Source organism: Dryobates pubescens, chromosome 33 (genome assembly GCF_014839835.1).
Source record: "Dryobates pubescens isolate bDryPub1 chromosome 33, bDryPub1.pri, whole genome shotgun sequence".
NCBI lineage: Eukaryota > Metazoa > Chordata > Aves > Piciformes > Picidae > Dryobates > Dryobates pubescens.
The window spans coordinates 3,275,078-3,298,274 of NC_071644.1; the positions used below are offsets into that span (position 1 = coordinate 3,275,078).

Genomic DNA, 23,197 nt, shown 5'->3' on the forward strand with positions numbered 1-23,197 from the left:
CGCTCTCTGCGCTCCGTGGCGCCGGGGCAGCGGGCGCCGCGCCGGGGCAGCGGGCGCCGCGCCGGGGCAGCGGGCGCCGCGCCGGGGCAGCGGGCGCCGCGCCGGGGCAGCGGGCGCCGCGCCGGGGCAGCGGGCGCCGCGCCGGGGCAGCGGGCGCCGCGCCGGGGCAGCGGGCGCCGCGCCGGGGCAGCGGGCGCCGCGCCGGGGCAGCGGGCGCCGCTGGGTAGTGACGCGGAGGCGGCGCAGGCGCCGTGCCTGCCGCCGGGGATGTCCCGCAAGCCGGCGGCCAGGGCCCGGCCCGCCGCAGCCCGCAAGGCGAGGCGGCCCCGGCAGCCCCCGGCCGGGCAGGCTCCCGGCCCCGCGGCGGGCGGCGGGGGGCTGGCCAGGCAGCTGCGGGCCCTGGGCCTCAAGCTGCGGGAGGTGCCGGGCGATGGGTGAGCGCCGCGACCGGGCTGCCCGGGAGCCCCTGCCCTTCCCTGCGCCTCCTCTTCCCGGGGGGGAGGGTCCTGCCCCTCGGGCTGGCGAGGAGCCTGCGGCCCCCGGCGGGCTTGAGCGGGACCAGTGCTCCGCGGGAGTCAGAGCTTCTCCCCGTGGGGAGCAGGGGCCCTGCTCTGCGGTTGTGCAAAGCCCCTGGTCCGTGGCGCTGCGGGTCCTTGGCCGCTCACCTGCGGGGCTGAGGGCTCTGCTAGTGCTGGACTTGATCCCCAGGTAGGATAAGTGCTCCCTTGGCCTCCCACCTGCGGGGCTGAGGGCTCTGCTAGTGCTGGACTTGATCCCCAGGTAGGATAAGTGCTCCCTTGGCCTCTCACCTGCGGGGCTGGGGGCTCAGCTGGTCCTGGACCCCATCCCCAGCCGGATGAGTGCTCCCTTGGCGTCTCAGCTGCTGGCCTGGGGTCTCAGCTGGTCCTGGACCCCATCCCCAGCCGGATGAGTGCTCCCTTGGCCTCTCACCTGCTGGGCTGGGGGCTCAGCTGGTCCTGGACCCCATCCCCAGCCGGATGAGTGCTCCCTTGGCATCTCAGCTGCTGGCCTGGGGTCTCAGCTGGTCCTGGACCCCATCCCCAGCCGGATGAGTGTTCCCTTGGCGTCTCAGCTGCTGGCCTGGGGTCTCAGCTGGTCCTGGACCCCATCCCCAGCCGGATGAATGCTCCCTTGGCATCTCAGCTGCTGGCCTAGGGTCTCAGCTGGTCCTGGACCCCATCCCCAGCCGGATGAGTGCTCCCTTGGCATCTCAGCTGCTGGCCTGGGGTCTCAGCTGGTCCTGGACTCCATCCCCAGGCAGGATCCCTTGCTCTGTCACCTGCTGGGCTGAGGGCTCTGCTAGTCCTGGTCCTGATCCCCAGGGGGAATGAGGGTTCCCTTAGCTTGTCCCTTCCTGATCTGAGGGCTCTGCTAGTCCTGGTCCTGATGCCCAGAGGGGCTGAGGGCTCCACTGCCCTGCTGAGCAGAGCAAGGCCCATAAGTTTGGGGTGAAAGGGCCATTAGATGTGTCTGCTGAGGAACTGCTCAGCAGGTCATTCTGTTGTCCTTTGTTGCATTATGTCATTTGTCTTGGTGTCAGCTTTTAAGCCAGGCCTGGCCCAGTGCCCTCTCTGCCCTTAACTCCCCCTGTTGGAGCTGGTGACATTTGCTCCAGCCCTGCCTGCTCACACCAGCGATTCTCCTCATCACAGCAGGCACAGGTTAACTCTTTCCCTTCTCCCATTAGTGTGGTGCCCTTCCCAGGTCACTGGCTCCATGCCCTGGCTGTTAGCTCTGCTTCAGAGCCCCCTCACTTTGTGGTTTCTCTCCCTCTAGCAACTGTTTGTTTCGAGCCCTGGGGGACCAGCTGGAAGGGCACTCCAGGAACCACCTCAGGCACCGCCAGGAGACAGTGGATTACATGGTCAAGCAGAGGGAGGATTTTGAGCCTTTTGTGGAGGATGATGTGCCCTTTGACAAGCATGGTATGGGCTCTGTAGGGCACTGGTGAGAGGGCTTGCTGTGGGGCATGGCTAGGTGAAGGGCTGGGCTTGATTGAGAGCAGCCCTGCAGGAAAGGAGTTTGGGGGTGCTGGTGGGGGAGAAGCTGGCCAGGAGCCTGCAATGGGCACTGGCAAGCTGCCATTGGCCTTCTGGGCTGCCAGTGCCCATTGCCAGAGATAGAGAGAGGGGATCCTGCCCTCTCTGCTCTGCTCTGGGGAGACCTCACCTGCAGGGCTGTGTCTGGAGCCCCCAACACAAGGACCTGCTGGAGAAAGTCCAGAGGAGGCCACAGAGATGATCAGAGGGCTGGAGAAGCTCTGCTGTGGGGATAGGCTGAGATACCTGGGGAAGAGAAGGCTCCAGGGAGACCTCAGAGCTGCATTTCAATCCCTGAAGGGGAGCTGCAGGCAGGCTGGGGAGGGGCTGTGGGGATGGGAGAAGGGGCAGTGGTTTGAAAGTGGAGCAGGGGAGGTTTAGCTTGGACATCAGGAGGTTAGTTCTGCACAGTGAGAGTGGTGAAATACAGGAACAGTTTGGGTCCTCCCTCCCTGGAGGTGCTCAAGGCCAGGCTGGATGAAGCCTTGAGCAACCTGCTGTAGTGGAGGGCTCCCTCTCCATCTCTAAGGTCCCTTCCAGCCCAAACCACTCTGTGATTCTATGACCTTCCCAAGTGCCATTCAGGTGAGACATGAAAGCTGTTGGCTCATTCAGTGCTTGGCACTCTACCTTCTGAGCTAACCCAGAGCTCCCAGCCTCACACACTCTTAACTCTGGGTGTTTCAGAGGTGTCTGTGGTCATTCAAGGCTCATTAACCCCTTGCTGCTGCCAAACCCTTGCCTCAGCAGCCTGTTTCACAGCTGGTCTTCCCTTTCCTGGGCTTAGGCTGGCAGGTTTTTTTCCCCCCCCTCTCTCTCTCCCCCTCCTTTTTGCAAGTGTCAGGAAGGTTTCCAACCCCTTTGTGAATGTTTTCTCTTCCCCCCTCCAGTTACCAACCTGGCAAAGCCTGGCACCTTTGCTGGCAACGATGCTATTGTGGCCTTTGCAAGGAACCATCAGATGAATGTGGTTATTCATCAGCTTAATGCTCCACTCTGGCAGGTGAGAACCCAAACTTGCACATTTTGGCCTCAAGTTGTGGCTGCTGAAACTTAGAATCTATCATAGAACAGGCAGGGTTGGAAGGGACCTCAGGGATCAGCCAGTTCCAGCCCCCCTGCCATGGAGGGGGGTTCCTGATCTGTCAAAGAGGGCAGGCAGTAGCTGTGGCTGGCTGGGCACAGGGTAGAGCTCTGTTTGCTCTTGGAGCCTTGGGGTGAAATGCTCCAGGTTTCAGCCAGGAGGGGAGGGAGTGAAAGAAAACCTGGAATGCCTTGGGAGGGGAGCATGTGGAGGCAGAGCAGCATGGTTTGAATTGGATAGAATAGAGTAGAATGGAATGGAATAGAATAGAATAGTGTAGAATGGAATGGAATAGGATAGGATAGGATAGAACAGAACAGGATAGAATTGGATAGGATAGCATTAACCAGGTTGGAAAAGACCTTTGAGATCATCCAGTCCAACCTATCCCCCAGCACCATCTGATCAACTCAACCATGGCACCAAGTGCCTCAGTCAGGCTCTTCCTAAACACCTCCAGGGATGGGGACTCCACCACCTCCCTGGGCAGCACATTCCCATGGCCAATCGCTCTTGCTGGGAAGAATTCCTTCCAAACATCCAGCCTGAACCTCCCCTGGCACAGCTTGAGACTGTGTCCTCTTGTTCTGGGGCTGCCTGCCTGCCTGGGCGAAGAGCCCAACCCCCACCTGGCTCCAAGCTCCCTTCAGGGAGTTGCAGAGAGCAAGAAGGTCTCCCCTGAGCCTCCTCTTCTGCAGGCTAAGCAACCCCAGCTCCCTCAGCCTCTCCTCCCAGGGCTGTGCTCCAGACCCCTCCCCAGCTTTGTTGCCCTTCTCTGGACACCTTCCAGCAGCTCAACCTCTTTCCTAACCTGAGGAGCCCAGAACTGGACACAGGACTCCAGGTGTGGCCTCAGCAGTGCTGAGCACAGGGCACAAGGACTTCCCTGCTCCTGCTGGCCACACTCTTCCTGCTGCAGGCCAGGCTGCCCTTGGCCTTCTTGGCCCCCTGGGCACACTGCTGGCTGATGTTCAGCTTCTCTCACCCAGTACCCCCAGGTCCCTTTCTGCCTGGCTGCTCTCAGCCACTCTGCCCCCAGCCTGTAGCACTGCCTGGGGTTGCTGTGGCCAGTGTGCAGTTTGGGTTAGGTTCAGGCTGCTGGCTGCTGAGATTACAGCAGTTGTGTGCTTTGAATGGTTTGACATTGCTGTGAGGGTGGGGAGGCACAGGCTGCCCAGGGAGGTTGTGGCTGCCCCCTCCCTGGAGGTGTTCAAGGCCAGGCTGGATGAGGCCTTGAGCAGCCTGGGCTGGTGGGAGGTGTCCCTGCCCGTGGCAGGGGGTTGGAACTGGCTGATCTTGAAGGTCCCTTCCAACCCCAACCCATTCTAGGATATGTCTCTCCTGAAGGTCAGACTACAGCTGGGTGATTTGCTGCTGGGAATTTGAGCCAGGCTTAAAGGAAACCTGTGTGGGGAGTTGAGGAGTATGGAAGGGAAGCTGCAGCAGGGCTGTGGCTGCAGTGTGTTGGGATGAAGCTGCACCAGCTCTGTGTGGGACCTGGAATGAGAAAGGCAAAGAGGTTGGGGAAGAAGGGCTGGGGAGGAGCAGCTGAGGGAGCTGGGGTTGTTGAGCCTGGGGAAGAGGAGGCAGAGGGGAGAGCTTCTGGCTCTCTACAGCTCCCTGGAGGGAGGCTGCAGTGAGGTGGGGCTTGGTCTCCTTTGTCCTGGTGTCAGGAGATAAACTGAAAGCAAATGGCCTGAAATTGTGCTGGGGTGGGGGGGTAGGTTGGGTGTTAGAAGAAATCTCTTCACTGAGAGGGTTCTCAAAGCCTGGCACAGGCTCCCCAGGGAGGTGGTTGAGTCCCCATCCCTGGAGGTGCTTCAGAGCCCCAGAGGTGTGGTGCTGAGGGCCAGGGTTTAGCCCCGGGCTCGGCAGAGTCAGAGGCCGCTTGGACTGCGTGACCCTAAAGAGCTTTTCCAACCCAACCCATTCAGTGGCTCCAGGAGTCCTAAGTGTGGAAGAGATGAATGGAAACTCTCTTGTTGTGAACCCTGCAGGCCAGCAGTGGCAGCCATGCCACAGAGGTGGTGGAGGGGTGCCTGGGTGTATGTTCTGTGAGCTGGGGATGAGCTGAGTCCAAGACGTAAGAGGGATTGGGCAAGCCTGGGGCCCTGCCGCCAGGGTTTCTTGCCCTTGGCTTCGCTGACGTCTTCCCCAGCAGAGCTCTCAGCTCTTTGCCCTCTGGCTCAGCAGGTGAGCAGAGGGGCTCTGCCCCTGCAGGGTGGTTTTACTGCATTCCTTGCAAAGCTGGGGTGCTGCAGGCTTGCAGCCAGCAGGCTGAGGCAGGGGTGAGCGGGGTCAGAATTCTTCTTGCATAAGCTCGGGTAAGACCCCGAGCAGGAGTTGTCTGTGGAAGCTGCTGTGCTCAGTGCTGACAAAGCAAAGGCAGGAGTTGGTTGGTACCAGGGCTCCTGAGGAGTGGAGTGCATGCATTCTCATGGCTTGGCTTTGCTTCTGTGGAGGAGGAGGACTTGGGGGTGAGAAGCTCAGCATGAGCTGGCAATGCGCTCTCGCAGCCCAGACACAGCCCTGGCCTGGGCTGAGCCCCAGCAGTGTGGACAGCAGGGGCAGGGAGGGGATTCTGCCCCTCTGCTGTGCTCTGCTGAGACCTCCCTGCAGTGCTGGGGCAGCTCTGGAGTCCTCAGCACAGACAGGGACCTGGTGGAGCAGGGCCAGAGGAGGCCACAGCAGTGCTGGCAGGGCTGGAAGCCCTCTGCTGGGAGGCCAGGCTGGGAGAGTTGGGGTTGTGCAGCCTGGAGAAGAGAAGGCTCCAGGGAGACCTTAGAGGAGCATGCCAGGACTTGAAGGGGGCTGCAGGAGAGCTGTGGGGGGCACTTTTTCCAAGGGCATGGGGTGACAGGACTGAGGAGTGGTGGAAGAAGCTGGATTTAGATGAGCCATGAGGAAGAAACTCTTCCCCATGAGGGTGCTGAGGCACTGGAACAGATTGCCCAGAGAAGCTGGGGAAGCTTCAAACCTGGAAGTGTGGAAAGCCAGGTTGGGTGGAGGCTTGAGCAAGCTGGGCTGCTGGGAGGTGTCCCTGCCCATGGCAAGGGGGTTGGAACTGGCTGATCCTGAAGCTCCCTTGCAAGCCAACCCATTCTAGGGTGCTGTTCACCTTTTAAACCCTACCACACACCAAAGTGACCTGGTTCAGCCTCTTGTCCCAGCTGCAGAGCAAAACCTCCTCTGGGTAACAGAGATTCTTTTTTCTCCCCCTTCATGTTTGAAGGCAAAACCAAAGCACTGTCTGCTCAGAGCCACTGACACCCAGCAGCTCCTGTGGAAAGTGGAAAGCCAGCTCTGAGCTTCCCACTCAGACCTCTTCATTCCATGCTCTGTTTGCTCTGATGCAACAGACCCAACCTTGTGCCTCTGCTTTATCTTTGAGGCAGGAGCTCTGCCACTGCTGCAGGTGCATCTGCTCAACACTTTGTGTTTCAGGATGCTCTTCAGTGCTTTGCTTCCCAGCCCAGAGTTGCTCAGTGCTTCAGCAATGTACTGTGTCCAGTTCTGGGCCCCTCAGTTTAAGAAGGACATTGAGACACTTGAATGTGTCCAGAGAAGGGCAATGAGGCTGGGGAGAGGTCTGTTGGCCACAGCAACCCCAGGCAGTGCTGCAGGCCAGGGGCAGAGTGGCTGAGAGCAGCCAGGCAGAAAGGGACCTGGGGGTGCTGGTGGACAGCAGCTGAACAGGAGCCAGCAGTGTGCCCAGGTGGCCAAGAAGGCCAAGGGCATCCTGGCCTGCAGCAGGAAGAGTGTGGCCAGCAGGAGCAGGGAAGTCCTTGTGCCCTGTGCTCAGCACTGCTGAGGCCACACCTGGAGTCCTGTGTCCAGCTCTGGGCTCCTCAGGTTAGGAAAGAGGTTGAGCTGCTGGAAGGTGTCCAGAGAAGGGCAACAGAGCTGGGGAGGGGTCTGGAGCACAGCCCTGGGAGGAGAGGCTGAGGGAGCTGGGGTTGCTTAGCCTGGAGAAGAGGAGGCTCAGGGGAGACCTTCTTGCTCTCTCCAACTCCCTGAAGGGAGGTTGTAGCCAGGTGGGGGTTGGTCTCTTCTCCCAGGCAGGCACCCAGCCCCAGAACAAGAGGACACAGTCTCAAGCTGTGCCAGGGGAGGTTCAGGCTGGATGTTTGGAAGGAATTCTTCCCAGCAAGAGAGATTGGCCATGGGAATGTGCTGTCCAGGGAGGTGGTGGAGTCCCCATCCCTGGAGGTGTTCAAGAGGGGCTTGGATGTGGCACTTGGAGCCATGGTTTAGTTGTCAGGAGGTGCTGGGTGCCAGCTTGGACTTGCTGAGCTCTGAGCTCTTTTCCAGCCTGACTGATTCTCTGATGACAAAGCAGTGCTGAAGCTGAGCCCCAGGTCCTCATCTGCAGTTTGCTTCCTTCCCTGCAGATCCGGGGCACGGACAAGAGCAGCGTCAGGGAGCTGCACATTGCCTATCGTGATGGAGAGCACTATGACAGTGTGAGGAGAATCAATGATGACTCTGAAGCTCCAGCAAATCTTCAGATGGAGGTTGGTTGTGACACAATGGCCCTGAGTCACCCTCTGGGTGAGAGATCAAACAGATGAGTGCTGCCAGGGGATTTCCTTCTGCCGAGGTTGAGGAGAGTTTGGTCCCTGTGTCATGCTGAGGCCAGGAGAGCCCCCAGGGCCTGCATAATTGGTGCTGTTTGCCCTCCTGGAGACAGGCTGGGAAGTGTCTAAATCCCTGAACATCAAAGCTGAGACTGTGGATGTCATGAAGCAGCCCCATACTCATGCACTCTGAGTTCAGATACAAAGGGGAGGGAGGAAGGAGCTGGAAAAGCAGCAGCTGGGTGCAGCAGTCCTCTCCATACTTCACTTGTCAGTCCATGTTTCCATGCCAATCCATGTTTCCATGCCAATCCATGTTTCCATGCCAATCCATGTTTCCATGCCAATCCATGTTCCCATGCCAATCCTGTTTCCATGTCAATCCTGTTTCCAGGCTGTTACCCAGGTCCCTCTCTGCCTGGCTGCTCTCAGCCACTCTGCCCCCAGCCTGTAGCACTGCCTGGGGTTGCTGTGGCCAGTGTGCAGTTTGGGTTAGGTTCTGGCTGCTGAGATTACAGCAGTTGTGTGCTTTGAATGGTTTGACATTGCTGTGAGGGTGGGGAGACACAGGCTGCCCAGGGAGGTTGTGGCTGCCCCCTCCCTGGAGGTGTTCAAGGCCAGGCTGGATGAGGCCTTGAGCAGCCTGGGCTGGTGGGAGGTGTCCCTGCCTGTGGCAGGGGGTTGGAACTGGCTGATCTTGAAGGTCCCTTCCAACCCCAACCCATTCTAGGATATGTCTCTCCTGAAGGTCAGACTACAGCTGGGTGATTTGCTGCTGGGAATTTGAGCCAGGCTTAAAGGAAACCTGTGTGGGGAGTTGAGGAGTATGGAAGGGAAGCTGCAGCAGGGCTGTGCCTGCAGTGTGTTGGGATGAAGCTGCACCAGCTCTGTGTGGGACCTGGAATGAGAAAGGCAAAGAGGTTGGGGAAGAAGGGCTGGGGAGGAGCAGCTGAGGGAGCTGGGGTTGTTGAGCCTGGGGAAGAGGAGGCAGAGGGGAGAGCTTCTGGCTCTCTACAGCTCCCTGGAGGGAGGCTGCAGTGAGGTGGGGATTGGAGTGTGGCTGTGAGCAACCTGCTGCAGTGTGAGGTGTCCCTGCCCTTGGCAGGGGGGTTGGAGCTGGCTGAGCCTTGAGCTCCCTTCCAACCCTGACAGTTCTATGGTTCTGTGCCCCATTCAGCCATCACCCACCTGAGGCTGATGTGCAGTGGGGTTTTTGATGCAGAGGCTGAGATTGTGGCATGGTTGTGTGAGCTGCTGGCCTTGGCTTTGCTTGCAGATGCTTCCTAGAAGGGATTCTGCCAAGGAGGAGGAAGTGAAGGCCCCGAGGGGTGACTCTGAAGATGAGACTGAAGGTGAACTGGAAGATGCAGTGCAAAAAGTCTGCAGTGCAACAGGGTGTGCAGTAAGTGTTGAGGAAGCCTGGCTGGGCTTAAAACCTCCTTGGGACAGGTGGGGGAAGGGCTCTAAACAATACCAATCCTGGAGCCTTTCAGCACCAGCAGCACAAACCAGGATGGGCTCCATCCCAGGCCCGAGCCTTCAAGCCAGATCCAACCAGGGGAACGAAGAATTTGGGCAAGATTTGTGTGGCAGCCTCTCTGCACATTCACTTTGAAAGGAACTCTGCAGCATCTGAAGTGATCTGAGGACCCCAAGTGACTCTTTTAGAGACCCTTCCCTCCAAGGAGGACGTTGGAGTGTGTCCAGAGAAGAGCGCTGAAGCTGGGGGAGGGCTGGTGGGGAGCAGCTGAGGGGACTGGGGGTGTTCAGCCTGGAAAAGGGGAGGCTGAGGGGAGGCTTTCTGGCTCTCTACAGCTCCCTGAAAGGAGGTTGGGGCTGGGTGGGGGTTGGGCTCTTCTCCTTTTGCCAACCCAAACCTCTCTGTGGTCCTGTGGGTGCTCCTGAGCGGCCTCTCTCTCCCTCTCCTGTCGCGGACAGGACGTGGAGTTAGTAAGCCGGGTTCTGGAAGAGGAAGACTACAATGTGGACTCTGCAGTCTTTGCCATCTTGCAAGTGAAGGAGGTGGACAGAATGGGTGAGTAGGTGGAGGCTGTGGCACCTCAGAAGGGTTCCTGGTGTGAAGGGTTAGCTGCAGGCAGCAGCTCAGCGAGGACGGCGGAGCCCGAAGCTTGCTGTCGGCAGTGCTGCTGCCTCAGCCCTGCCGTGCCCAGGGGAGCGAGGGCAGGTTCCATCCAGCTGCCAAAAACCCACCAGGGGTTCTGGAGGAAGGAAGTGGCTGATGGTGGGGCAGCTTGTGCCTGAGAGAGCCCTCTGCTGTTGGTAGGTGCTGAGGAGCAGCCTGATGGCCAGAGCGGAGCTGAGGAGTGGGGTGGCAGAGCGCCGCGGAGGGAGGCCGGCAGCGGGGCCAGAGGCCAAGGAAAGCAGAGCCTGCACCCAGGGGAGACTGCAGGCAGCAAAGGACAGCCTGGACCTGAGGAAGAGGAGCGAGCTGGCAGGAACCCAAAGGTGTGTGAGGGTGGCTTACACACCCTGCAGCAGGGATTGCTCAACCAGCAGCTGTCTTGCATTGAGGAGCCCAGAACTGGACACAGTACAAGAAGGACACTGAGAGACTTGAAGGTGTCCAGAGAAAGGCAGCAAAGCTGGGGAGGGGTCTGGAGCACAGCCCTGGGAGGAGAGGCTGAGGGAGCTGGGGTTGCTTAGCTTGCAGAAGAGGAGGCTCAGGGGAGACCTTCTTGCTCTCTGCAACTCCCTGAAGGGAGGTTGGAGCCAGGTGGGGGTTGGGCTCTTCTCCCAGGCACCCAGCCCCAGAACAAGAGGACACAGTCTCAAGCTGTGCCAGGGGAGTTTAGGCTGGAGGTGAGGAGAAAATTCTTCCCAGCAAGAGGAATTGGCCATTGGAATGTGCTGCCCAGGGAGGTGGTGGAGTCTCCATCCCTGGAGGTGTTCAAAAAGGGATGGGATGTGGCACTTGGAGCCATGGTTTAGTTGTCAGGAGGTGTTGGGTGCCAGCTTGGACTTGATGATCTCTGAGGTCTTTTCCAACCTTATTGATTCTGTTATTCTGCTTGGAATTAAAGAGAGCTGCTGCTGCTGCTGCATTGCTGCCCCAGCTGTGGCTTCCCCCATGCAAACCTTCCCCAGGGCCATGTGGCACTCAGGAAGCTCCTGCTAGCTGGGTTGCAGTCAGCACTCTCTGGCAGCTGCTTTGCTCTCTGCTGCTCCTCTTCTCAGAGTGTTGATGCCCAAGAAGGTCACCATGAGCCCACAGGTTGAGCTCAGGGCCAGGAAGGGCAGTGGTGTCCTGGGGTGCATCAAGAAGAGGGTGGCCAGCAGGATGAGGGAGGTTCTTTTCCCCCTCTCCTCTGCCCTAGTGAGGCCTCATCTGGAGGTGTGGGTGTAGCTGTGGGCTCTCTGGTTCAGGAGAGACAGGGAACTGCTGGAGAGAGTCCAGCAGAGGCTACAGAGATGCTGAGGGGCCTGGAGCAGCAATGTGAAGAGCAAAGGCTGAGAGCCCCTGGAGAAGAGCAGCCCCAGAGGGGAGCTGAGCAATGCTCAGCAAGAGCTAAAGGAGCTGTGGGGGGCAAGAGGCTGGGGCCAGATGCCTGTCAGTGGTGCCCAGGGACAGGCCAAGGGGCAGGGGGCACAAACTGGAACCCAGGAGGCTGCATCTGAACAGGGGGAGAAAGTTGTTTGGTGTGAGGGTGCTGAGCCCTGGGGCAGGCTGCCCAGAGAGGCTGTGGAGTCTCCTGGTGTGGAGAGCTTCCAACCCCCTCCTGGGCCATTGTGCTGCTGGGCAGGGTGCTGTGGGTGCTGTGGACTGGATGAGCTCCAGAGGTCCCCTCCCTGCTGGGATTCCAGGGTTCTGTGTTGGTTTCCCCCTCTGGACAGGAGATGTGCTTCCAGCTCTGTGTTTTCACCTCTCAGGTGTCCAAGAAGCAGAGGAAGGAGCAGCAGCGGCTGGAGAAGAAGAAACGCCAGGAGGAGAGGCACAGGCAGAAGGTCCTGGCCACCAAGAGCAACTGTGCAGACAGCAGCAGGAGAGAGACAGACTCCACCAGCCATGTCACCTTGGTGAAGGCCATGGCAGCTCTAAACATCTGACTGAATGTGTTCTGGGTGGCCCTGGAGCAAATAAACCTGGTGGAGACAGAGCTGCCCTGGAGCACATTGCCAAGCACCCACTGTTACCTGCTGATCCCCTCTGAGCTCAGGGTGAACTTCCTGCTTCTTCACTTGGGGGGTGGGGTGGGGAGGGGAGAACAATTGCTCTCTGATCCTGCTTTGACCTCTGTGTCAGGAGAGTTGTTTGAACTCCCCAGAAAGTAGAGCCTTGGATTTATGGCTTTGGAGTTAGGAGAAGGTGAGAGATTTGCTTTGACATCTCTTGATGGGCTCAGGTTATTGTAGGGGTTACATCAGCCTGGGACTTGGCTGGGCTTGGAGGAGCTTGGGTTTGCCCTGCTCCTCAATTCTTACCTCAGGAATGTGTTGTGGTCTCTCTCCTCTCTTCTCCTTCTTCTCTCTTCTCTCTTCTCCTTCTTCTCTCTTCTCTCTTCTCCTTCTTCTCTCTTCTCTCTTCTCTCTTCTCTCTTCTTCTTCTCTCTTCTCTCTTCTCTCTTCTTCTTCTCTCTTCTCCTTCTCCTCTCTTCTCCTTCTCCTCTCTTCTCCTTCTCCTCTCTTCTCCTTCTCCTCTCTTCTCTCCTCTCCTTCTCCCCCTCCTCTCCTCTCCTTCTCCCCCTCCTCTCCTCTCCTTCTCCCCCTCCTCTCCTTCTCCCCCTCCTCTCTTCTCCTTCTCCCCCTCCTCTCTTCTCCTTCTCCCCCTTCTCTCTTCTCCTTCTCCCCCTTCTCTCTTCTCCTTCTCCCCCTTCTCTCTTCTCCTTCTCCCCCTTCTCTCTTCTCCTTCTCCCCCTCCTCTCCTGTCAATAAAATGAACAGGATCCCAGAATCCTTTCCAAAGCCAAGGGTCTCAGCCAGCTCTGTGTCCAGAGGGATTTCCTCCTTCCTGTCCATGTAGGAATGCTGGCTTCAGCTTAGATTTGCCCAGTGGTGGTGTTCCAGGAGTGAGAAAGGAGAAGGGGATTGCCTTGTCTGTGCTTGATTCTGGCTTAACTTGAGAGCCAGCATCTTTGCTGGCTGTTAAGGGGAAGAAATCATCCCAGTGGACTCCTGGGACCAGAGGGCTGATTCATCCAACCTGGTGCAGCCTAATGAGCTTGTAAAACATGACAGGAGCAGCCAGGAGACTTCCACTGAGCAGCTGGAATCTCAGCTCCTTTGCCATGCCCTGGGGCTTTTGGGCTTCTCCAGAGCTTTCATCCAAGCCAGCAACTTGACACTTGTTAGCCTCAGTGCAATTGGGGTGGCCCAGGGCTGAGGAGTCCCTGGAACCAAGCTTCCACGCAGTGGTGATGAGTGGGAAGCTTGCCTGCCTCACTCCAGCAGGCAAGGCTTTTGCAGGGCAGGGTTGGCTCCCTCTGAAATTCCTCTCCCTTAAGGTCACCAAGCACTGCAAAATCCCCAGCTTGAGTCCTGGGATGCTTCCCACCACAGGACTGGGCTAAGGACTCTGGGATTAGGGCCCTCAGGGATTCAGCTTCACTCAGGGGTTTGGATTGGGCCTGAAGCACTTAGCTTGGGTGCACTTGCACAGCAGAGGTCAGGAGACCCCTCCTCAGCCAGGGCAGGGGGGGAAGTGGCTTGGTTGAGAGGAAAGGAGGTTGCCTTGGAACAAACTCTGTGTGTTCTTGGAAGTTCCCCAAGCAGCATGGAAATAAAAAGGCCTTTTTTTTTTGTCTGAGCTGCCCAGGTCTGAGTTAAAACTTCCTCACACTGCTGCTTCCCAAGGGTAGAAGGAAAGGAGCTGGAAGTGGAGGTGTTTCACTTCAGCTTGAGGGCAAAGTTCTCCAGCCTGAAGGTGCTGGAGCCCTGCTGGAGCAGGCTGCCCAGAGAGGTGGTGCAGCCTGGAGCCTTTCAAGCCCCATCTGGCTGTGTTCCTGTGTGACCTGCCCTGTGTGACCCTGCTCTGGCAGGGGGGGAATGGACTCAAATGATCTCCAGAGGTCCCTCCCAACCCCTAACATGCTGGGGGGTTCTGGGATTCTCTGTGCCCTTTGTTTTCTAGGGAATCCTTATGCAACATTCTTCAGGGAACTCAGCTTTGTGCAAAGGACTTGCTTTCTGTGCAGGTCAGGGAGGTTTGTCCCTGGGGGAGGCAGGAAACAGGGAAACAGGAGCAGAGGAGCATGGTTACAGCTCCTGTTGGCTCTCCCCTGGAGCTCACTGTGCTCAGTGATGTGTGGTTGCAGGGCACCTGCCTGGGATTTCAGCCCCATGAAATGCTCCAGGCCTTGAGGCAGAGTGGTTGGAGACTGCCCAGCAGGGAAAGCCCCTGAGGGTGTTGGTCAACAGGCAGCTGAAGATGAGCCAGGGGGTGCCCAGGTGGCCACCAGCAGCCTGGCTTGGATCAGCAAGAGTGTGGCCAGCAGGAGCAGGGAAGTGATGGTCCCCCTGGGCTGGGCACTGGGGAGGCCACAGCTTGAGCACTGGGGGCAGGTTTGGGCTCCTCACTCCAAGAAGGACATTGAGAGGCTGGGGCAAGGCCAGAGAAGGGCAACAGAGCTGGGGAAGGGTCTGGAGAGCAGGGCTGGGGAGGAGCAGCTGAGGGAGCTGGGGGTGTTGAGCCTGGAGAAGAGGAGGCTGAGGGGAGAGCTGCTGGCTCTCTGCAGCTCCCTGAAAGGAGGCTGGAGGCAGGTGGGGGTTGGGCTCTTCTCCCAGGGAACAAGGGGAAATGGCCTCAAGCTGCACCAGAGGAGGTTTAGGTTGGGCATTAGAGGAAAATTCTTCCCTGAAAGACTTCTCAAAGCCTGGCCCAGGCTGCCCAGGCAGGTGGTTGAATCCCCATGCCTGGAGGGGTTTCAGAGCCCCAGAGCTGTGGTGCTGAGGGTCAGGGCTTAGCCCTGGGCTTGGTTGAATCCCCAGCCCTGGAGGAGTTTCAGAGCCCCAGAGCTGTGGTGCTGAGGGCCAGGGTTTAGCCCTGGGCTTGGTTGAATCCCCAGCCCTGGAGGGGTTTCAGAGCCCCAGAGCTGTGGTGCTGAGGGCCAGGGCTTAGCCCTGGGCTTGGCAGAGTCAGAGGATGGTTGGGCTGGGTGAGCTTAAAGGTCTGTTCCATCCACAACGATTCTGTGGCTCTGTGCCTGAGGGGAGGAAATCAGAGTCGTTGCCCCTGGCTGTGTGAACCAGGAATGGTTTGTGCCTGTGGGGAGCCTGTTTGCAGGCACAGACCTTCAGAGGGCAGCATTGGCTTCCTCAGCTCTCTCCCTGCTCTCTCCTCCCTCATCCCAGAGCCCAGAAGATAAGAGGACAAAGGGAGTGCTTGGGAGCCACAAAGACACCAAGATCCCTCTGGGAAGCCTGAGGAAGGGCTGGAGATGGTGGTGAAAGTGAAACACCACCACAGCTGTGCTGAGTGTTAATTGCTCAAAGGGTCATTAGGAGCAGGATGGAGCTGGGATGTGGCCAAGCTGCCTGAGGGGAACTGGGGTTGGAGCTTGGTTTGAGGGTTGGGGTTGATTTGGGTTAGGGGTTGGAGCTGGGGTTGGGGTTGGAGATGGGGTTGGGTTTGGGGTTGAGATTGGGGTTGGGGTTGAGATTGGGGTTGGGGTTGGTTTGGAGCTGGGTTTGGGTTTAGGTTGGACCTGGGGTTGAGATTGGGGTTTGGTTTGGGGTTGAGATTGGGGTTGGGTTTGGTTTGGGGGTTGGGGTTGAGATTGGATCTGGGGTTGAAACTGGGATTGGGTTTGGGTTGGAGCTGGGGTTGGGTTTGGTTTGGGATTGGAGCTGGGGTTGAGATTGGGATTGGGTTGGAATTGGAGCTGGGGTTGGGTTTGGTTTGGGGTTGGGGTTGGAGCTGGGGTTGAGATTGGGTTTGGGTTTGGAGCTGGAGTTGGGTTTGGTTTGGGATTGGAGCTGCGTTGAGATTGGGATTGGGTTGGAATTGGAGCTGGGGTTGGGTTTGGGTTGGGGTTGGGGTTGGAGCTGGGGTTGAGATTGGGATTGGGTTTGGAGCTGGAGTTGGGTTTGGTTTGGGATTGGAGCTGGGGTTGAGATTGGGATTGGGTTGGAATTGGAGCTGGGGTTGGGTTTGGGTTGGGGTTGGGGTTGGAGCTGGGGTTGAGATTGGTTTTGGAGTTGAGATTGGGATTGGATCTGGGGTTGAGATTGGGTTTGTGTTTAGGTTGGAGCTGGGGTTGAGACTGGGGTTTGGAGCTGGAGTTGGAGCTGGGGTTGAGATTGGGGTTGGAGCTGGAATTGGAGCTGGGGTTGGGTTTGGTTTGGAGTTGGGGTTGGAGCTGGGGTTGAGATTGGGGTTGGAGCTGGAGTTGAGATTGGGATTGAAGCTGTAGCTGGGGTTGAGATCAGAGTTGGGGTTTGGTTTGGGGTTGGGTTGGGGTTGAGCAGCCTCTTGCTGCTTCTGTTGCTGATTTTTATCCCCTGAGGTTCACCACCTGGCTGCCAAAACCTCCTGGCAAAGCTTTTTGAGGACATAAACCACAGAAAAGGCAAAACTGGCTGGGTGTAAACTTCAGAACCCCCCAGCTGTGACCCCCCCAGGCTGTGACCCCCCCCCCCCCAGGCTGCTTCTTACCCATCCCCAAAGCACAAACAGCTCCAGAAGCTGCCTTGGGAGAGCTCTTTATTTGCTTGCAGGGATTCCCTTGGGTTGAATCCCGGGGAGTGGCTTTCCCTTGGGCACCAGCTCCAGGGGGAGGTCGTCTTGGTGCCACAGGGTTAGGCTGTGCCCTCATTTGACCAAGGAGAAGGCAAAATCCCCTCCCCCCAGCCCCTACTTTCCATCCCCTCCGGCTGGTGTGCAGCCTAGCAGCGGGGAGCCTTGCCCTTGCAGCGGGAGTTGGGGTAGTGCTTGTAGGAGGTGCGGTAGGTGCTGGCTGTCCTCTGGAAGCACTCTGCTGCCCTCTTGTCGCACTCACAGCTCTGCCTTTGGCACCAGTTCCCGGACTCTGGAAGGAAATTGGGGGAGCTGGGGGTCAGGTGAAGGGTGTGAGGGGCTGGGCTGGTGGCTTTGGGGCCATCCCCGTGGCGTGGATTGGGAGGTGTCTTGGGTGGCTCTCCTCTGCTCTTGGCCCTGGCCCTCCTCTGCTCTCCTCTTGCCCCTGGCTCTCCTCTTGCCCCTGGCCCTCCTCTGCTCTGCTCTGCTCTTGCCCCTGGCCCTCCTCTGCTCTGCTCTGCTCTTGCCCCTGGCCCTCCTCTCCTCTGCTCTGCTCTTGCCCCTGGCCCTCCTCTCCTCTGCTCTGCTCTTGCCCCTGGCCCTCCTCTGCTCTGCTCTGCTCTTGCCCCTGGCCCTCCTCTCCTCTCCTCTGCTCTCCTCTTGCCCCTGGCCCTCCTCTGCTCTCCTCTTGCCCCTGGCTCTCCTCTCCTCTCCTCTTGCCCCTGGCCCTCCTCTGCTCTCCTCTTGCCCCTGGCTCTCCTCTGCTCTCCTCTTGCCCCTGGCTCTCCTCTGCTCTCCTCTTGCCCCTGGCTCTCCTCTGCTCTCCTCTTGCCCCTGGCTCTCCTCTGCTCTCCTCTTGCCCCTGGCTCTCCTCTGCTCTCCTCTGCTCTCCTCTTGCCCCTGGCCCTCCTCTTCCCTCCTCTGCTCTCCTCTTGCCCCTGGCCCTCCTCTGCTCTCCTCTTGCCCCTGGCTCTCCTCTGCTCTCCTCTTGCCCCTGGCTCTCCTCTGCTCTCCTCTGCTCTCCTCTTGCCCCTGGCCCTCCTCTTCCCTCCTCTGCTCTCCTCTTGCCCCTGGCCCTCCTCTGCTCTCCTCTTGCCCCTGGCTCTCCTCTCCTCTCCTCTTGCCCCTGGCCCTCCTCTGCTCTCCTCTTGCCCCTGGCTCTCCTCTGCTCTCCTCTTGCCCCTGGCTCTCCTCTGCTCTCCTCTTGCCCCTGGCTCTCCTCTCCTCTCCTCTTGCCCCTGGCTCTCCTCTCCTCTCCTCTTGCCCCTGGCTCTCCTCTGCTCTCCTCTTGCCCCTGGCCCTCCTCTTCCCTCCTCTGCTCTCCTCTTGCCCCTGGCCCTCCTCTGCTCTCCTCTTGCCCCTGGCCCTCCTCTTACCTGATTTACTTTGCTTCCTCGCCCTATGAATGCCCAGATAAATATCTGTGGATCTCTCCAGGGAAGGGCTTTGTTCTGAGGCACTCACCCTGCACGAGCAGTGTTTGCTGTGTGGGAGCCAGGGGGGCAGTGCCAGGTGCCCACCCAAGGCGGAGAGGGTCACCTCAGGCCTGCAGTGCAGAAGGGCAGGGCTGCTCCTTGGGCAGCTCTCCAGGCCCTGAGCTCATCCAGCCCGACCACCACCCCGTGGCCAGTAGCCCCTGGCCCCAAGTGCCACCTCCACACATTCCCTGAGCACCTGCAGGGATGGTGACTGCACCACCCCGGCCCCGAGCAGCCTGCCCCAGCCACCCTCCCCTGCTCCTGCCGCTTCTGGCTCCTTTCCACCCCCTCCCCCAGGCAGTGGCTTCCCAGCCGGGCTGGCCTGCAGGACGTCTGGGAAGAGGAAGCCCTCCCCGAGGCCACACTGCCTCTTACTGCAGGTTATCTTGCTGCCACTGATGGAGTATTTGTAGGTGGCCACTTTGGCGTTGCAGCGAGAAGCAGACAGCCTCCTGTAGCAGCAGTCGTGGGCATGGCAGCACCTGGGGGAGGGAGGAGGGGAGAGGAGGGGGAGAGGGAGGAGGGGAGAGGAGAAGGAGAGGGAGAGGAGAGGGGAGAGAATTAACCAAGTTGGAAGAGACCTCTGAGATCACCAAATCCAACCTCTCACCCAGCACCATCTGATCAGCTCAGCCATGGCACCAAGTGCCTCAGCCAGGCTCTTCCTAAACACCTCCAGGGATGGGGACTCCACCACCTCCCTGGGCAGCACATTCCCATGGCCAATCTCTCTGGCTGGGAAGAACTTCTCCTGATATCCAGCCTGAACCTCCCCTGGCACAGCTTGAGACTGTGGCCTCTTGTTCTGGTGCCTGGCAGAAGAGACCAACCCCCACCTGGCTCCAAGCTCCCTTCAGGGAGTTGCAGAGAGCAAGAAGGTCTCCCCTGAGCCTCCTCTTCTGCAGGCTCAGCAACCCCAGCTCCCTCAGCCTCTCCTCCCAGGGCTGTGCTCCAGACCCCTCCCCAGCTCTGTTGCCCTTCTCTGGACACCTTCCAGCAGCTCAACCTCTTTCCTAACCTGAGGAGCCCAGAACTGGGCACAGGACTCCAGGTGTGGCCTCAGCAGTGCTGAGCACAGGGCAGGATGAGCTCCCTGCTCCTGCTGGCCACACTCTTCCTGCTGCAGGCCAGGCTGCCTTCTTGGCTGCCTGGGCACACTGCTGGCTCATGTTCAGCCTACTATCAACCAATAAAGCACCTTCCTAACCTCCAGCCTAAACCTCCCCTGGCACAGCTTGAGACTGTGTCCTCTTGTTCTGGTGCTGGGTGCCTGGGAGAAGAGCCCAACCCCCACCTGGCTCCACCCTGCCTTCAGGGAGCTGTAGGGAGCAAGGTCTCCCCTTCACACAGCAAGGACAGGAGGGGGAGCACTGGGGGCCACGCCAGGGTGGTGAACACCTCGTGGGGCCCCAGCCCTGCTGAGGAACCTCTTCCATGGGTGCTGGGTTTAGGGGCAGGGCTCCCCTCGGCGCTGCCCACGCTGCAGGAGGCAGGGAGGGGGACTCAAAGCACAGCTCTCCCTGCACCCTGCTGCTGCAGCCTTGCAGGACACCTCGTGGCTGCTTTGTCAGCCCAGGTGCTGGCTGGCCCCAGCCCCAGTGCTGCTGGGGTGCCAAAGCCCTGTTCCCCTCCTGCCACTCAGCACCTCCTCAATGAAAGAGAGGAGGATGACCAGCAAGGATTTTTACTGCCCACCCCCAACCCCACCTATTGCTACCTCAGCTCCCAGGAGCTGCACCCAGGGGTGGGGGGGATGTGAGAAGGGCTGGGGGGGCCCCCTCTGGGGCCTTCTCCAGGCCCTCACTTACCAGTCAGTCTTGTCCACTGGCTGCTTGGAGCCCCCCAGGCCGCAGTAGCAGCCGTAGCCGTTGTAGGCCAGCGGCGACTTCCCTGTCTTGTGCTTGATCATGGAGCCAAACTGGATCACGTTGCAGCTGGTGGGGACCAGCCCTGTGACTGCAGGTGGGGATGGGGAGGGCTTAGGAATGAAGCAAACACCCATCCCACCCTGCTGGGGCAAAAAGGAGCATCTTCCCCTTCCCCCCAGAAGGGTAGGGTTAGGGTAGGAGAGGATAGGATAGGATAGGATAGGGTAGGGTAGGATAGGATAGGGTAGGATAGGATAGGATAGGGTAGGATGGGATAGGATGGAATGGAATAGAATTGGAATGGAGTAAGAAGAGAAGAGAGAAGAGAAGAGGAAGAGAAGAAGAAGAGAAGAAGAAGAGAAGAGAAGAGAAGAGAAGAGAAGAGAAGAGAAGAGAAGAGAAGAGAAGAGAAGCGAAGCGAAGCAGAGCAGGTTGGAAAAGACCTTTGAGATCATCCAGTCCAACCTCTCACCCAGCACCATCTGATCAACTCAACCATGGCACCAAGTGCCTCAGCCAGGCTCTTCCTAAACACCTCCAGGGATGGGGACTCCACCACCTCCCTGGGCAAATATATGTTTGTGGAGAGGACACTGCAAGCATTGGGCTTCCCCCCACTGCCTCATAGAATTGTCAGGGTTGGAAGGGAGCTCAAGGCTCAGCCAGCCCCAACCCCCTGCCATGGGCAGGGACACCTCACACCACAGCAGGTTGCTCACAGCCACCTCCAGCCTGGCTGCAAACACCTCCAGGCAGGAGGCTTCCACCACCTCCCTGGGCAGCCTGTGCCAGGCTCTCACCACCCTCCTGGGGAACAACTTCTTCCTCACAGCCAATCTCAATCTCCCCACTTCTAGTTTTGCTCTACCCCCCCCCAGTCCCAGGGAGGTGGTGGAGTCCCCATCCCTGGAGGTGTTCAAGAGGGGCTTGGATGTGGCCCTTGGAGCCATGGTTTAGCTGTCAGGAGGTGCTGGGTGCCAGCTTGGACTTGCTGAGCTCTGAGGTCTTTGCCAACCTTACTGATTCTCTGATTCTCTCACTCCCTGACACCCTCCAGAGCCACAGAATCCTAGAATCAGAGAATCAATAAGGTTGGAAAAGACCTCAGAGCTCAGCAAGTCCAACCTCCAAGTCCCTCCCCAGCTTTCTTGGAGCCCCCTGCAGATCCTGGAAGGCCACAATGAGGTCTCCTGGGAGCCTTCTCCTCTCCAGCCTGCACAACCCCAGCTCCCTCAGCCTGTCCCCACAGGAGGGCAGCTCCAGCCCTCCTCTGCTCAGCCTCCTGGCAGCAAGGCTGAGAGCTGGCCCCGGGGGTGGTACTCACACAAAAGGAGCAGCAAGAAGATCTTCATGGCTGCTGCTGCTGGGGGTGGTGGCAGCTGCAGCGCTGAGGGGAGCCCCAGGTGCTGCTGCTGACCCCTTTTTAAGGCTCTCCCTCTGTGCCTGCCTGCCTGCTGGGGCCCCTCCTGTGGAGAGCCCCAAGAGGGCAAATATTGACAGTCCTGCCCGGAGCTGCTGCGCTGTGGGCACTGGAAGGAGGCCCTGCCCGAGGGATGCCCTGCTCCTGGGGGCAGCCTGGTGCTGCAGACCCCCCCCTGCCTGGCCCCTGTTGCAATGCCAGGAGGAGCCAACATTGTCCTCTTGTCTTGGTTACGAGGGCAGCGGGCTGGGACCAGCTGGCACCTTCTTATCTGGCTTCCAATCTGCCTCTTTCTTGTCTTGGTTACCTGAGGGCAGGGAGCTGGGACAATCAGGCACTCCCTAAGCTGCAGCTCCTGCTGCCTGGAGCACAGCCTGCCCTGGAAAGGCCCAGAATCTCCTGACAGAGGACTGGGGCCAAAATGGAAAAACACTGCCCCAAGTCGATCACCTCAGGAGCCTGAGGGAGAGCCTTGGAGGTCACAGGGGGAAGGCTGACCTGCTGCTGGGGTCAGGCTTGGGCTCCTCGCTCCAAGGAGGACACTGAGAGGTTGGAGCAGGTCCAGAGAGGGCCAACAAAGCTGGGGAAGGGTCTGGAGAGCAGGGCTGAGGGAGCTGGGGGTGTTGAGCCTGGGGAAGAGGAGGCTGGGGGCAGAGCTTCTGGCTCTGTACTGTAAGGACCATGGAGGCAGGTGGGGGTTGATCCCTTCTCCCTGCTGCTAAGCAATAAGACAAGAGGAAATGGCCTCAGCTTGAGCCAGGAGAGGTTTAAGTTGGGCATTAGAAGAAACTTCTTCCCTGAGAAGGTTCTCAAAGACTGACAAGGGCTGCCCAGGGAGGTGGGGGAGTCCCCATCCTTGGAGGGGCTTCAAAGCCCCAGAGCTGTGGTGCTGAGGGCCAGGGTTTAGCCCTGGGCTTGGTAGAGTTAGAGAATGGTTGGCCTGGGTGAGCTTAAAGGTCTTTGCCAACCCAAACTGTTCTGTGACTCCCTGATTCTGTCTCCCCCCTCAGCTGGGAGCACTCTTGGGGTAGAATGGAATGGAATGGAATGGAATGGAATGGAATGGAATGGAATAGAATAGAATAGAATAGAATAGAATAGAATAGAATAGAATAGAATAGAATAGAATAGAATAGAATAGACCAGACCAGGTTGGAAAAGAGTTTTGAGCTCATCCAGTCCAACCTCTCCCCCAGCACCATCTGATCAACTCAACCATGGCTCCAAGTGCCTCAGCCAGGCTCTTCCTAAACACCTCCAGGGATGGGGACTCCACCACCTCCCTGGGCAGCACATTCCCATGGCCAATCTCTCTTCCTGGGAAGAATTTCTTCCTCACATCCAGCCTGAACCTTCCCTGGCACAGCTTGAGACTGTGTCCTCTTGTTCTGGGGCTGGGTGCCTGCCTGGGAGAAGAGACCAACCCCCACCTGGCTCCAAGCTCCCTTCAGGGAGTTGGAGAGAGCAAGAAGGTCTCCCCTGAGCCTCCTCTTCTCCAGGCTAAGCAACCCCAGCTCCCTCAGCCTCTCCTCCCAGGGCTGTGCTCCAGACCCCTCCCCAGCTTTGTTGCCCTTCCCTGGACAGCTTCCAGCAGCTCAACCTCTTTCCTAACCTGAGGAGGAGCATCTGAAACCGGGAGACCTGAATCAAGCAGGGAGACCTGAAAGAGGGAGGTCTGAAACAGGGAGACCTGAATCCAAAAGGGAGACCTGAATCAGGGAGAGCAGGTTTCAGCTCATCCTGGCCTGCAACCTGCCTGTGTGATCTACCCTCTCCCACCTCAAGGAGAGTCTGAGCCATGATTTGTGCCTTGCCAACAGCAGCTCTTTGTTCCTGGTCAGCCCCAGGACTGAATGCTGCTAGGTGAGGAGGGTGGCAAAGGTTTCTGCCTGGTTGAAGGCAGATTTCCTGAAGCTGCTGGCTTCAGCTTTGGGGCAAACCAAGGCTGGAATTGCAGCTGCCCAGAGCACCAGTCCTCAAGGAAAGAAAGTGTCTCCTGGCTGCTGCTGTGGCCAGATTCC

The 23,197-nt window shown here is 58.8% G+C and overlaps 1 protein-coding gene across 1 annotated transcript; it reads left to right on the plus strand.

Moving 5' to 3' along the window:
* Nucleotides 1-267: 267 nt before the first annotated feature.
* OTUD3 (OTU deubiquitinase 3) lies at nucleotides 268-11,917 on the plus strand. The gene is made up of 8 exons (XM_054175918.1): nucleotides 268-434; nucleotides 1,798-1,946; nucleotides 2,951-3,063; nucleotides 7,536-7,658; nucleotides 8,998-9,123; nucleotides 9,660-9,756; nucleotides 10,006-10,187; nucleotides 11,610-11,917. Exons 1-8 carry the CDS (start codon nucleotides 268-270, stop codon nucleotides 11,784-11,786), a joined length of 1,134 nt encoding a protein of 377 aa, XP_054031893.1. The 3' UTR covers nucleotides 11,787-11,917.
* Nucleotides 11,918-23,197: the final 11,280 nt, after the last annotated feature.

Bases quoted from the DNA above. Each gene is read 5' to 3' on its own strand.
- OTUD3 (XM_054175918.1), top strand. From the start codon at position 268: ATGTCCCGCAAGCCGGCGGCCAGGGCCCGGCCCGCCGCAGCCCGCAAG. The intron at 1,947-2,950 runs GTATGGGCTCTG...TCCCCCCTCCAG, and splicing joins TGTGCCCTTTGACAAGCATG to TTACCAACCTGGCAAAGCCT. The intron at 9,757-10,005 runs GTGAGTAGGTGG...TGCTGTTGGTAG, and splicing joins GAAGGAGGTGGACAGAATGG to GTGCTGAGGAGCAGCCTGAT.